Source organism: Triticum aestivum, chromosome 2D, assembly GCF_018294505.1.
Source record: "Triticum aestivum cultivar Chinese Spring chromosome 2D, IWGSC CS RefSeq v2.1, whole genome shotgun sequence".
Lineage (NCBI taxonomy): Eukaryota > Viridiplantae > Streptophyta > Magnoliopsida > Poales > Poaceae > Triticum > Triticum aestivum.
The window spans coordinates 627260165-627274356 of record NC_057799.1 but is presented as its reverse complement, the minus strand read 5'-3'; the positions used below and the strand labels follow the sequence as shown (position 1 = coordinate 627274356).

The 14192-nt window shown below is 46.6% G+C and overlaps 1 protein-coding gene across 1 annotated transcript; it reads right to left on the bottom strand.

The window, feature by feature from the left end:
* Positions 1–4812: 4812 nt before the first annotated feature.
* LOC123055123 (receptor-like serine/threonine-protein kinase SD1-8) lies at positions 4813–9236 on the bottom strand. The gene is made up of 7 exons (XM_044479061.1): positions 7737–9236; positions 7325–7653; positions 7021–7234; positions 6615–6852; positions 6362–6512; positions 6006–6264; positions 4813–5067 (listed from the first exon to the last, which is right to left on the bottom strand). The coding sequence occupies exons 1-7, from the start codon at positions 9079–9081 to the stop codon at positions 4997–4999; spliced, it is 2607 nt and encodes an 868-aa protein (XP_044334996.1). The 5' UTR covers positions 9082–9236; the 3' UTR covers positions 4813–4996.
* Between the last annotated feature and the right edge of the window lie 4956 nt (positions 9237–14192).

Here is a 14192-nt window from a genome sequence, read left to right as displayed (position 1 = left end):
TCATATAATTTCAGAGTGAAGTGGAAAATCATCGTAACAAGAAAATAAAGTTTCTACGATCTGATCGTGGAGGAGAATATTTGAGTTACGAGTTTGGTCTTCATTTGAAATAATGCGGAATAGTTTCGCAACTCACGCCACCTGCAACACCACAGCGTAATGGTGTGTCCGAACATCATAACCGTACTTTATTAGATATGGTGCAATCTATGATGTCTCTTACCGATTTACCACTATCATTTTGGGGTTATGCATTAGAGACAGCCGCATTCACGTTAAAAAGGGCACCATCTAAATCCGTTGAGACGACACCGTATGAACTGGGGTTTAACAAGAAACCTAAGCTGTCGTTTCTTAAAGTTTGGGGTTGCGATGCTTATGTGAAAAAGTTTCATGTTGATAAGCTCAAACCCAAGTCGGAGAAGTGCGTCTTCATAGGATACCCAAAAGTAACTGTTGGGTATACCTTCTATCACAGATCCGAAGGCAAGATATTCGTTGCTAAGAATGGATCCTTTCTAGAGAAGGAGTTTTCTCTCGAAAGAAGTGAGTGGGAGGAAAGTAGAACTTGATGAGGTAACCGTACCTGCTCCCTTATTGGAAAGTAGTTCATCACAGAAATCTGTTCCTGTGACTCCTACACCAATTAGTGAGGAAGCTAATGATGATGATCATGTAACTTCAGATCAAGTTACTACCGAACCTCGTAGGTCAACCAGAGTGAGATCCGCACCAGAGTGGTACGGTAATCCTGTTCTGGAGGTCATGTTACTTGACCATGACGAACCTACGAACTATGAGGAAGCGATGATGAGCCCAGATTCCGCGAAATGGCTTGAGGCCATGAAATCTGAGATGGGATCCATGTATGAGAACAAAGTGTGGACTTTGGTTGACTTGCCCGATGATCGGCAAGCCATAGAAAATAAATGGATCTTCAAGAGGAAGACGGACGCTGATAGTAGTGTTACTATCTACAAAGCTAGACTTGTCGAAAAAGGTTTTGACAAAGTTCAAGGTGTTGACTACGATGAGATTTTCTCACTCGTAGCGATGCTTAAGTCTGTCCGAATCATGTTAGCAAATTGCCACATTTTATGAAATCTGGCAAATGGATGTCAAAACTACATTCCTTAATGGATTTCTTAAAGAAGAGTTGTATATGATGCAATCAGAAGGTTTTGTCGATCCTAAAGGTGCTAACAAAATGTGCAAGCTCCAGCGATCCATCTATGGACTGGTGCAAGCATCTCGGAGTTGGAATATACGCTTTGATGAGTTGATCAAAGCATATAGTTTTATACAGACTTGCGGTGAAGCCTGTATTTACAAGAAAGTGAGTGGGAGCACTACAACATTTCTGATAATTATATGTGAATGACATATTGTTGATCGGAAATAATGTAGAATTTTCTGGAAAGCATAAAGGAGTATTTGAAAGGAGTTTTTCAAAGAAATACCTCGGTGAAGCTGCTTACATATTGAGCATCAAGATCTATAAAGATAGATCAAGACGCTTGATAAGTTTTTTCAATGAGTACATACCTTGACAAGATTTTAAAGTAGTTCAAAATGGAACAGTCAAAGAAAGAGTTCTTGCCTGTGTTACAAGGTGTGAAATTGAGTAAGACTCAAAGCCCGACTACGGCAGAAGATAGAAAGAGAATGAAAGTCATTCCCTATGCCTCAGCCATAGGTTCTATAAAGTATGCCATGCTGTGTATCGGATCTATTGTATACCCTACACTGAGTTTGCCAAGGGAGTACAATAGTGATCTAGGAGTAGATCACTGAACAGCGGTCAAAATTATCCTTAGTAGAATAAGGATATGTTTCTCGATTATGGAGGTGACAAAAGGTTCGTCGTAAAGGGTTACGTCGATGCAAGTTTTGACACTGATCCAGATGACTCTAAGTCTCAATCTCGATACATATTGAAAGTGGGAGCAATTAGCTAGAGTAGCTCCGTGCAGAGCATTGTTGACATAGAAATTTGCAAAATACATACGGATCTGAATATGCCAGACCCGTTGACTAAAATTCTCTCACAAGCAAAACATGATCACACCTTAGTACTCTTTGGGTGTTAATCACATGGCGATGTGAACTAAGTTTACTGACTCTAGTAAACCCTTTGAGTGTTGGTCACATGTTGATGTGAACTATGGGTGTTAATCACATGGTGATGTGAACTGTTGGTGTTAAATCACATGGCGATGTGAACTAGATTATTGACTCTAGTGCAAGTGGGAGACTGAAGGAAATATACCCTAGAGGCCATAATAAAGTTGTTATTTATATTTCCTTATATCATGATAAATGTTTATTATTCATGCTAAAATTGTATTAACCAGAAACTTAGTACATGTGTGAATACATAGACAAACAGAGTGTCACTAGTATGCCTCTACTTGACTAGCTCGTTGAATCAAAGATGGTTAAGTTTCCTATCCATAGACATGAGTTGTCATTTGATTAACGGGATCACATCATTAGAGAATGATGTGATTGACTTGACCCATTCCGTTAGCTTAGCATTCGATCATTTAGTATATTGCTATTGCTTTCTTCATGACTTATACATGTTCCTATGACTATGAGATTATGCAACTCCCAAATACCAGAGGAACACTTTGTGTGCTACCAAACGTCACAACGTAACTGGGTGATTATAAAGGTGCTCTACAGGTGTCTCCGATGGTGTTTGTTGAGTTGACATAGATCGAGATTAAGATTTGTCACTCCGATTGTCGGAGAGGTATCTCTGGGCCCTCTCGGTAATGCACATCACTATAAGCCTTGCAAGCAATGCAACTAATGAGTTAGTTGCGGGATGATGTATTACGGAACGAGTAAAGAGACTTGCCGGTAACGAGATTGAACTAGGTATTGAGATACCGACGATCGAATCTCGGGCAAGTAACATACCGATGACAAAGGGAACAACGTATGTTGTTATGCGGTATGACCGATAAAGATCTTCGTAGAATATGTAGGAGCCAATATGAGCATCCAGGTTCCGCTATTGGTTATTGACCGAAGACGTGTCTTGGTCATGTCTACATAGTTCTCGAACCCGTAGGGTCCGCGCGCTTAACGTTCGGTGACGATCGGTATTATGAGTTTATGTGTTTTGATGTACCGAAGGTAGTTCGGAGTCCCGGATATGATCACGGACATGACGAGGAGTCTCAAAATGGTCGAGACATAAAGATCGATATATTGGAAGCCTATATTTGGACATCGGAATAGTTCCGGGTGAAATCGAGATTTTACCGGAGTACCGGGAGGTTACCGGAACCCCCGGTAAATGTATGGGCCTTATTGGGCCATAGTGGATAGAGAGAGAGGAGGCCAGGGCAGGCCGCGCGCCCCTCCCCCTCTGGTCCGAATTGGACTAGGAGGTGGGCGGCGCCCCCCTTTCCTTCCTCCCTCTCCCCCCTTCCTTCTCTCCTAGTCCAACTAGGGAAGGGGGGGGGGATCCTACTCCCGGTGGGAGTAGGACTCCTCCAGGGCGCGCCGTAGAGGGCCGGCCCTCCCCCTCCTCCACTCCTTTATATACGGAGGAGGGGGCACCCCATAGACACACAAGTTGATCATTGATCTCTTAGCCGTGTGCGGTGCCCCCCTCCATCATAATCCACCTCGGTCATATCGTAGTGGTGCTTAGGCGAAGCCCTGCGTCGGTAACTTCATCATCACCGTCATCACGCCGCTGTGCTGACGAAGCTCCCCCTCGAAGCTCTACTGGATCGTGAGTTCGTGGGACGTCGCCGAGCTGAACGTGTGCAGTCCGCGGAGGTGCCGTACCTTCGGTGCTAGGATCGGTCGATCGTGAAGACGTACGACAACATCAACCGCGTTGTCATAACGCTTCCGCTTACGGTCTACGAGGTTACGTAGACAACACTCTTCCCTCTCGTTGCTATGCATCACCATGATCTTGCGTGTGCGTAGGAATTTTTCTGAAATTACTACGTTCCCCAACCGCCGCTGCAATCCGCCGGTTGATGTTAAGCGTTTCCTATTAGTATTATTATTAAATATGTTATTAGCATCTGAGCAAACGTATGATATCATTTTAATTTTTTTACTTATTGTTTCGATCTAATGTTTTCCTGCCATAATCATACTGAAACAAAATGGAATACTATGATCATGCACGCATGCACATGGATGATATCATTTGAAAATATTTTCCTATTGTATAACTCAGTTAAATAATAAGTGTTTGTTAAATTTGTGATTTTTTTGCCTCTCTTCAAGATACATATTGTCATTTCCATGAATTTAGAACACGCGAGGACACAACGTACATCCCCCCAAAATTAGAACTTCTCCTTCTAAAAAAAAGTTATGGTGACGTTTGTGATAAAATATATTTTTGCGAGCGCATTGCATGTATGGTGACGTTTTAATAAAACAAGATAGTTTTTGAAAGGTACTCTTTTGTGTTCCCATTTTGGAACAAAGGAAACAAACTTAGGAATTTTTATAGATATAATTTCTATAGAAAAAAAATCCTTCTGATATGTTTGAATGAAATGGCTATCCCTACTTCCAATAATTTTCATCCGGATGGAGTAAACCAAACATGAGGTCCCATTTGACATTCTGTCCTCACCTACAATTTATGTGTTTTTCTTATCCGTGAAAGAACATTTTTTGTAGTTTTCATATGGGTTTGCTTCCTACAAATATTTAAAGATATTTAAGATACATGAAATTGAAATATATGTTCATGTTATACCTCTACTCTTTTGAGTTTGTGCATTTCAAACATGGCCTAATTTTATTTTTCAATGCTATATTCTTCTTTGTGTTGAACAACTTGAATAACAAGGACACATATCCTAATTATTCTGAACCTTACAAGAAGTCAATAATAGATGCTATAGTACAATGTATCTTCTTGGTCTTTGTCCCGAAAAGTTACTATTTCTTTAGGAACCTTTTCCTTAGACTAGTCAGAACTTCTTGCAATCACGAAAAATCTTTAGACATAATTTCGTCCAACCCCACCTCCTCTGATCTCTAGTCTCCACCAGCCTTCCACGACATTCACGCCTAGAAAACGACCAAAATGATTGCATATTAGTAACATAATTAGTCAATATGGATCACATGTGGGAGTTAATCTTGCTCGTGTAGTGTATTACATAGCCGGTGAGGTTCATATCAAGCTAGACATCCTAATTGCCTTAATTCTTCTTGCATGTGAAGATCTCTAGCACCATGACACCGACGCTGGAGATAGCAGGACAATACAAGGTTTGAGCCCTCCTTCTAGTGATTCCACTTTAGTAACATATCTATGTTGTAGGATTTGCTATCCTCTTGTTGTATTATGACAACTACTTGCTGCTTCGAGACCACCAGCTGCTTCACTGTCAAAATCAATGCTCTCCATGCGAAGAATTGTTCTCTATCGCCCCGGTGATTCCCCATGACATGAGTCATCTTTGACGCACTGGCCTTCATAATAAAGTTCGCTCCACGAACATCAGGGACGACACTCAACTAACCCACCTAATCGCTTGTTCTGCTGCTGATGGCATCATGCTTTGGTCTAACAGATGCACCAATGAGCAGGCATCGAATATGCTAGAGTACCATGTTGTTTCACTTATCTATGAGATTCTAATCTAAATTTTATCTATTTCACTTTCTTACCCTACCCCCAATCCGTTTCGTTGTAAATGTGCTCTGGTTTATTAATGCAATGGTTCAGGCCGGCGTAAGCCCACCATATAGCACCGTAAAGAAAATTATGACAACTACTGCTTTTGAGTCTCTTTCTTTTTCTCATCAAGTTATACAAAAACGATATTAATATGTAGCACGATGTAAAGGATATGTCTATAGAAACAACCTATCAACAACTATGTGATCGAAAATTCACAATTAGATTTGTATGCTTCACACAGAAAGCATGCCCTCTTCCGCTCCATCTCAACTAGTCCACCCAAACTACCGAGTATCCGTTATAGTTACGGTCAACTCACTTTGAGTTTGGGACAATTCTCCGTCCGACGTGCTCCTTCTGATGTTTCCTCCAGGCTCATTTGGCTCTGGCAGCGTGGCATTCTCGGCAACCAACATCATGACAACTGAAGACATGAGTGGCCTATTCCTAGGATGCATGTCAACACACAAGAGAGCAACCTGTATGCATCTCCGCACCTGGCTGTGATCACAGCTACTGCCCATCATCGCCTCATCAAGTAGTTCAGTGCTTCTGCCTTCCTTCCACAACGTCCACGCCTGTAAAACGATCAACATGATTGATTGCATATTAGTAACACAGTTAATCAAATAAGAATCACACGAGGGAATTAATCATGCTCGTGCAGTGCATTACATAACCGAGGAGGTTTAGATCAAGCTCGACGTCGTAAAAGCCTCGATTCTTCTTGCCGGTGACGATCTCTAGCACCATGACACCAAAGCTGTAGATATCGGATTTCATGGAGAACACGCCATCCATGGCATACTCTGGTGACATGTAGCCGCTGATGCACCGCCATCTCACAAGTCAGCACATATCTCTGATAACACACCCAGCTTGAAAATAGTACTATACACAGCTGGTTTAGAAATAGGTTCTCACGTACTATGTCCCAATGACTTTCAAGGTGTATGCGGTTGTCTGGTCACCACCGAACATCCTCGCAATGCCAAAGTCCGAGATTTTGGGGATCATGTTTCTGTCCAACAACACGTTGCTTGCCTTCATATCCCTGTGGATGATCCGGAGCCTTGAATCCTCGTGGAGATAGAGCAGGCCCCGTGCGATTCCTGCGATGATCTCGAAGCGCGTTTTCCATCTTAGTAACTTGCGCTTTTCTTCATCTGCATGACCAAAATTAGTACGTTGTCATTGATTCAACTAAGGGTGCATGGTTAAAATTAAGTTCTTTCTTCAAGATGAACTTCTTTTCAACAAAAGAACGCATTTATTAACTCAAAATGTAGCATCAGAGCGGAATGAGCAGACCACCGTGTGTAAGATGAACTGACCACCAAATATGAAGGTGTCGAGGCTGTTGTTGTGCATGAACTCGTAGACGAGCATCCTCTCGTCGCCGTCGATGCAGCAGCCGAGCAGCCTCACCAGGTTCCTGTGCTGGAGCTTGGCTATGAGCTTCACCTCGTTCTTGAATTCCTCCACCCCCTGTGCTGATTTCCTTGACAGCCTCTTCACAGCCACTTCTTGCCCATCCTCAAGCCTTCCCTGCGCATGTACGTACGTGCTCATTTTTATTTGCAAGCACAACGGAGAGCTGAGTGATCGACATTGTTATTACTTGATCTTACTAGTTACCAGATAGACAGGGCCAAATCCACCTTGTCCAATCTTACTGTCGGCAGCGAAGTTGTTTGTGGCGGCCAGAATCACTGCCAGATCGAACACCCGAAGGTCAAGATCATCTTCCTCGCCGCTCATCTTGTTCTCTTCGGAGAACCGCTGATCGTCCCGTGGGCGTTTAAGTTTTGTGGCCCTTAATGGAAGCTCGTTGTCCCGACTGCCGGCCGGCGCCGCCCTGTTTCTCCAGAAACAAAGACAGCCAAAGGCAAAGGCCCCCAGAAGAAGCACGCCGGAGATAGCCGCCACGGCGGCGATCACAACCACGACATGGCTTCGCCGGTTAGCTGAAGAAATCGACATGGCTCTCGAATTGAAATGAGAAATTTGGAAAAAAAGTTAGTCGAGGCAGAGTTGTAGTGCTACTAACCGGCAGCGGTCAAGGCATCAACCTCGGACTGCGCGAGCCGGATGTACACATCCTGCACGACCTCCGGGTACTGCCGCATGTCGATCAGATCCACGGCCCAGATGACGCACCCGCGGTTGATGCCCCCGCTGACGTCCGCCGCCGCGTACGCCCTGCAGCTGCAGTTGCCGAGGCACATCTTCCTGCACTGGTCCATGGTCACGCCGGCGTGCACCGTCGCGCTGGTCGCCTCCGGCAGCTTCATCCGGCTCACTGTCCAGAACCCGTCTCCGGCCCCGCAGCTCAGGTTGGTCGTCCTGACGCAGCCGCCGGAGCCGTCCCCGAGGCTCCACCGCTGAGGCGACCGCGGCCGGAACCCCGGCAGGCAGCTGCACAGCGGGGACTGGCCGACGTCGCAGTACCCGAACGCCCCGCACCTGGCGTAGCTGTCGCACGGGTCGAGCGGGAAGTGCCAGAAGCCGCTCCAGCCGCCTCCGCCTCCGCCGCCGCGGTGCCACGAGAAGCGCTGCACCTGCCCCGTCGTGCCGTTGAGGACGAAGCGCGACAGCACCGACGGGTCGCTGACGTAGTAGGTGTAGTAGGTCTCGTCGGGGTTGGACAGGACCGTGAATATGAAGTCCCTGGACTTGAGGTTGGGCACGCCGGTGAGCTCCGCGCCGTTCCACGGCCCGCTGGCGTACGTCTTGGACAGGCCCCGGAAGAGGAAGAACTCCGGCAGCCCGCCGCTGACGAGCTTGAACGTGTAGGCCCCCGGCGAGGGGTCGGCCGCGCTGCGCCACGACGTGATGTTCCTGGAGATGCCGCTCCTGCCGTCCACCCCGAGCTTCATGCCGGGGAGCAGCGTGTCCGTCGGGTAGTCGAAACTCTCCCACGCCACGCTGGTCCGACCCGTCGTCGATCCACTTTGACTTTCCCCGCCGTGGCTCACGACCAGGTCGCCGTTGTCGAGCAGCTGCGCGGTGGCGCGGGTGGCTACGCCGCCCGAGCCGGCAGCGTTGTCGGAGGACCACACGGTGGCGTTACGGCCGTCGAGGATCACAAGCCGGCCGTCGGAAGAGAGAGTGAGGACGCCGGGAGGTCTGACGACCGGATTCCGGCGATTGGCGACCCACACGACCGTCTTCTCCGGGATGCTGGCGTACCATATGCCGAGGTAGGCCCTGCCGTCGGAGCTGCCGGGTGGGACGAAGAAGCCGAGCCTGAACACTCCGCCGGCCGACTCGAGCGTCTGGTTGCCGGCGATGGACGCGGTCTGGTCCAACTTGTCGGTGGCGATCGAGGGGGACGGGGACAGGAAGGCGGTGGCGAGCAGGAGAGGAAGCAGGGAGGGCGGCGGCGCCCTCATCCCCTCTCTCGCTCTCTGGATGGAGTGTGGCCTCTCTCCGTCTCAGGCCAGTAAGGACATGGCTGTGTGACTGGATGCCGACCTGTATGGGCGCGCACGCGCGTGGTGGTTATCCTGGGAGAAATGGCTGCTACGCGCCCGTGATGTATGTCGACCGACCCGCGACCGCACATGTTCGACGTTAGGTATATGGCGGCATCGGCGACGGCGTAGCTGCAGGGAACTGAACTTCACTGTGCGCCGAGGGTCCATCGCTGGTGCAGGAGCAGCAGAGAGCGAGACGAAATGGGCTTGACTAGTAGTAGAAATTTGGTTGGATTGGAGTAGATTAGTACGAGATGGGCTTGACTAGTAGTAGAAATTTGGTTGGATTGGAGTAGATTAGTACGAGATGGGCTTGACTAGTAGTAAAAAATTGGTTGGATTGGAGTAGATTAGTAGTAGCACGAAAATGCGACATGGTTCCACGCGTATCCATGTGAATAGTTAATTAAAAATACTATAAATATTCGAAAAATTCTGAACTTTTGGGATATCAAACTTGGTTGACCATTCTATTCATATGTAGTTTCGTACAGAAATGACACTCGTGGTATCCTTAGTGAAGAAATACAATCGAGACCTTAATGTTCATGAAACAATGTTTTTTAATATAGCGTCTATTTTGTCATTTTAGCCAAAAATACCATGAATGTCATTTCTTCGTAAAAGTTCATACACCAATATATGAGTTGACTATATGTATGCTAAAAAAAGTTCAGTTTTATTTTTACCTTTTCTTGTATTTCTTTTTAAATTTATACTGTTCATAAGGGGTGCATGTGAAACCTTGTTCATTAAATTCCTGTCAGCATTGCATTATTGTCTATGCTCCCTTTCATCCCCCGTTGTCTCTTGTCTTTGCCTGTGGTAGGCTTGGAACCACCAAACCTGACATGGTAGCTTTTCTAAATAACGTTAAACTAGCACCGTGGCCCCACAAATGTGTGTAAAAAATGTTAGTACTAATTATTTAGGCTAGTTACGAGCCAACTGTACTTGGATAATTAGGAGGACAATGATATTTCAACCCATCAGAGTTCAAGTTCAACTATCAAATATGGGAGGAGAATGTGTTGATGGTAGAGGGTGCACGATTGAGCTGAATTTTTAGGATGTGATCTCGACAAACAAATCTTATATGTTGGCCACGGTGTCACCCTCAACTTCCCGCTCAATAGCAGCTAGAGAGACCACCACAGAACCTTAAATTCACACCATTGAAGTTCTCCACCTAGCCCACTCTCTCATCATAGTTGGCAATCGAAGCAAGAGCCGCGAGGGATACAAGATTGGTCAGGAGTCATCGGAGGAGTGGAAACAACATAAGGATATACATGGCAACGGTAGAAGAAACACCTGCTCCTCAACTATTCTTTTACTCACTTTGTTAGAACACGTTGAGTGTACAATGTGGTTTGACAACTAACAAAGACAGACACCTGGTCCAGCATGTGCTTTTCTGTTCTTCGTAACAAGTGTTATTCCTACCTGAGATGAATCGGCAGTACCTTGATTACTTCGTCGTTCTTTTTTCTCCAAATGATAAGTGCTACACGTCAAGTGTGTGGCACTCCGGCAAAACTAAAGTTGTCATGCTTGAAAATTAAAGTTGACATCCCTGCGTAACTAAACTTGTCGTCGAACGTTTTTTTACCTTTTGTTCCTCTTGTTCACACTCAAGAACCTTTCATGCTATCAATGCTACAAATACAAATGCTACAAATACCTATACTATTTCTATACCTAAATTTAGATAAAAATAAGACCAACATTAGGCTTCTTTTCTAAGTGCCAAATGGCACATTTCTTACCACAATTGAACAAAATTTGTGTGCAGAATTCAACTTTCAAAATATGCAAAATACTAAATTGCGCAACAAAAAATTGCATGCAATTTCATGTGTCATAATGTGCAGGCCACCCAATTTCACATTCCAAGCCTAGAATTGGAAAACCGGAAATGCGCAAACTTGGGCTGTAGACAGGGCATTTCCCGAGATTGCACATTTTCTATCTCGATGAGCAACGGCCTAACTAAAAAACCAACGTAAACACTAAAGTAAAACCAGCGGGACCTAGACACGCTTGAGGCCATTATGGACGGGCTTCAGATCATCGCTCGACGTCGGCATCGCTCTGACTTTCTATATCAGATCTGTACTCTGGCTTGACTAGATTAACCTTGGACTGTTGGACATATGATATGTGCCAGCCAACCCCATTTTTTTGAGCAAAAGAGGGTGGGTGGGTGGGGGGACACCCTCCGATTTCATTAATGAAACCAGCGCATGAACCCAAGTTCAAGTAAGAAGTTACCCTAGATCGAACAACGACCTATCAGTCCAAGAGCATCTCCAACAGCCGTCTTTGCCGCGCGCCCATCGCCTGATTTGGCGCGGCGGGCAGCGCTGGCTCCAGCAGCCGCGCTAAAATGCAGCGCGCGCAGCTCCAGCAACGCGCAAAAAATACAGCGCGCGACTCGCACAAACAACATATGCATTTCAAATAGAAGCAAAAATGATCAAACTATAACAAAATAAATCAACAATAAATAGTTCAATTTCGTTATTACAACCCAAACAAATAGTTTATCGTTCAGTACAACAAATAGTGCAATAAACACAACAAATAGTTCATGAAAAATACAATGTCGAACGCACAAATCATGCTCTTTGTCGTTCATGCCATGCCCACCACTCCTCAATGAGATCCTTCTGAAGATTATTGTGCGCTGCGAGACGCCGAATGGCATGATAGGAGGCAACAAAACGGGCCACCCTTTCAGCCCTCCGTCGCACTCGCACGGGATGTCCCAAGAGCTCATACTGTGAGTAGTCTAAATCTTGGCCACGCTCATTCTCGATGATCATGTTGTGCATGATCACACAAGCGTGCATGATGTACCAAAGCATTTTTTAATCCCAAAATCTAGCCGGTCATCTCACAATAGCAAATTGGGCTTGCAAAATCCCAAAAGCTCTCTCCATATCTTTTCTAGCCGCCGCCTGAGCATTGTGGAAATCAAGATTGTTCTTACCTTCCGGCTTTTTCAACGGCTTCACGAAGGTTTGCCACTTTGGATAGATGCCATCCGCTAGATAATAGCCATAGTTTTATGTACGGCCATTTGCTACAAACTGCACCGGTGGCAACTCATCATTTGCAATCTTACTCATCAGTGGTGACCGGTTGACAACATTGATGTCATTCAAAGATCCAGGCATTCCAAAGAATGCATGCCAAATCCAAGTCTCTTGATCGGCCACCACTTCAAGGATTATAGTGGAACCTTTTTTTTGCATGTGGAATTGCCCATGCCATGCCTTTGGACAATTCTTCCAACTTTAATGCATGCAATCTATTGAGCCAAGCATGCCAGGAAAGCCGCGAGCTTTGTTCATCGCCAATAGCCTTGCGGCGTCTTCAGCATTGGGAGATCTCAAATACTCCTCGCCAAACACTTGCACAATTCCGACTGCGAAGCGCTTGACACACATGATGGCTTGACTCTCACCCATAGCCAAGTGATCGTCAACTAGATCAGCCGGGATACCGTATGCCAACATATGCAAAGCGTCTGTCACCTTCTGAAAGGTGCTATGCCCGAGCTCTCCGGCGGCATTCCTCCTTTGCTAAAAAACCGGTCATGGCTCGCTAGTTCTGCAATGCGCCTGAACAACTCGGTGCTCATCCTAAACCGGCGACGAAAGTACGACTCCGGGTATGTGGGATTCTCCACGAAATAGTGCCTCATCAATCTGTTATGGGCATCGATCCTATCCCTCCAAATTTTCTGCCGACCCATAACCGAACCACCGTGCTTCGGTTTTTTATTGATATGCATAGCTAGGATCATTGCAAGATCCTCCTCCTCTTCCATATCAAATTCTTCTTCGGAAGAATCATACGACGAACTCATCTACAATGTTCAATACTATGCTATAAAAACTACAATCAACATGCACCAAATTCATGACGTTTGAGCAATACATACCTTGCAGGCGTTTTGTCGAACACCTTGCGGGCGCTGTTCGTCGGACGACGGACGCGCGCGAGGGGCGGCAGGACTAGGGGGGGCGGAGAAGCCGCGGCGGCGCGGGGATAGGCCGGGGAAGCGCCGGAACGGTCGCCGGGTGGCGCGGGCGGCGGCGGCGGCGCGGCTGGATGGGGGGGGGGGGGGGGGGGATTTGCGAGCGAGCGCGCGGGAGCGGGCGCAGCAAATAAGCGGCGCGTGATCCCGTTTTGGCCCGCGCGCTGAACTAGATATGCCGCGCGCTATTTTTGTGCGCCCGCTGGAGCGACTATACCAGTTGCGCGCGCGCTAAAACGGGCAATTTTGCGTCGCGGCGCTAGTTTGGCGCGGCTGTTGAAAATGCTCTAAGCAGTTCAAAGCATAACAAAGAAACTTCCAAAGCATCAGGGCCACAAGCGGCAAGAGACCAAGAGGGCGCAGCCTCATCAGAGAAGAGCAATAAGATCAAAGACAAGCTTCAGGGAAGGAAGTCGATCTGCTTCAGTCTGTCAGCCGTAGCACCCCAGCCCTCCATCCCTGTGATGCTTTGTAAATCTCACTTGCTACTCGTTCGATTAGCTTGTCCCCAGCGTCAGTAGGCTTTGTTCTGGTTTTTTTCTGCAAAATAGACCAATCCACAATCCAGTTGGCCAGCCAACCACGTAGACGATCAATTCACGTCTGAAAGTATTTGAAATAAAATAAAATCTGGAGTCTCTCTCGCTCTCTCTGAATGAATGTGCTTGCCGAGAAACCTGTGAAAATTCAGGATATTTCTGTTATTCAGTAATAGCCAGTGGGCGTTACAAAGAGAGCAGAAAACATCTCTCAAACCTATCCGATACTACTCCGGCGATTCTCTTGCTTGTTCGCGAGCTGAATTGACTGTAGGTCAGCTTTGACACAAAGGGGTACGTGTAAGTATACAATTCTAGGCACGCACGCACTCGGCACGGGACTTTGCACGCGGACCGAGCAGAGAAGAGCGGAGCATCAACGAGATGGCGAAAACGCGACGGACGCCGCCGTGCTTGCTTGGACTGGGGGTACACCCGGC

Bases quoted from the DNA above. Each gene is read 5' to 3' on its own strand.
- LOC123055123 (XM_044479061.1), bottom strand. From the start codon at position 9,081: ATGAGGGCGCCGCCGCCCTCCCTGCTTCCTCTCCTGCTCGCCACCGCC. The intron at 6,853-7,020 runs GTCAGTTCATCT...TTGGTCATGCAG, and splicing joins CGACACCTTCATATTTGGTG to ATGAAGAAAAGCGCAAGTTA. The intron at 6,265-6,361 runs GTAATGCACTGC...ATCGTTTTACAG, and splicing joins ATCTAAACCTCCTCGGTTAT to GCGTGGACGTTGTGGAAGGA.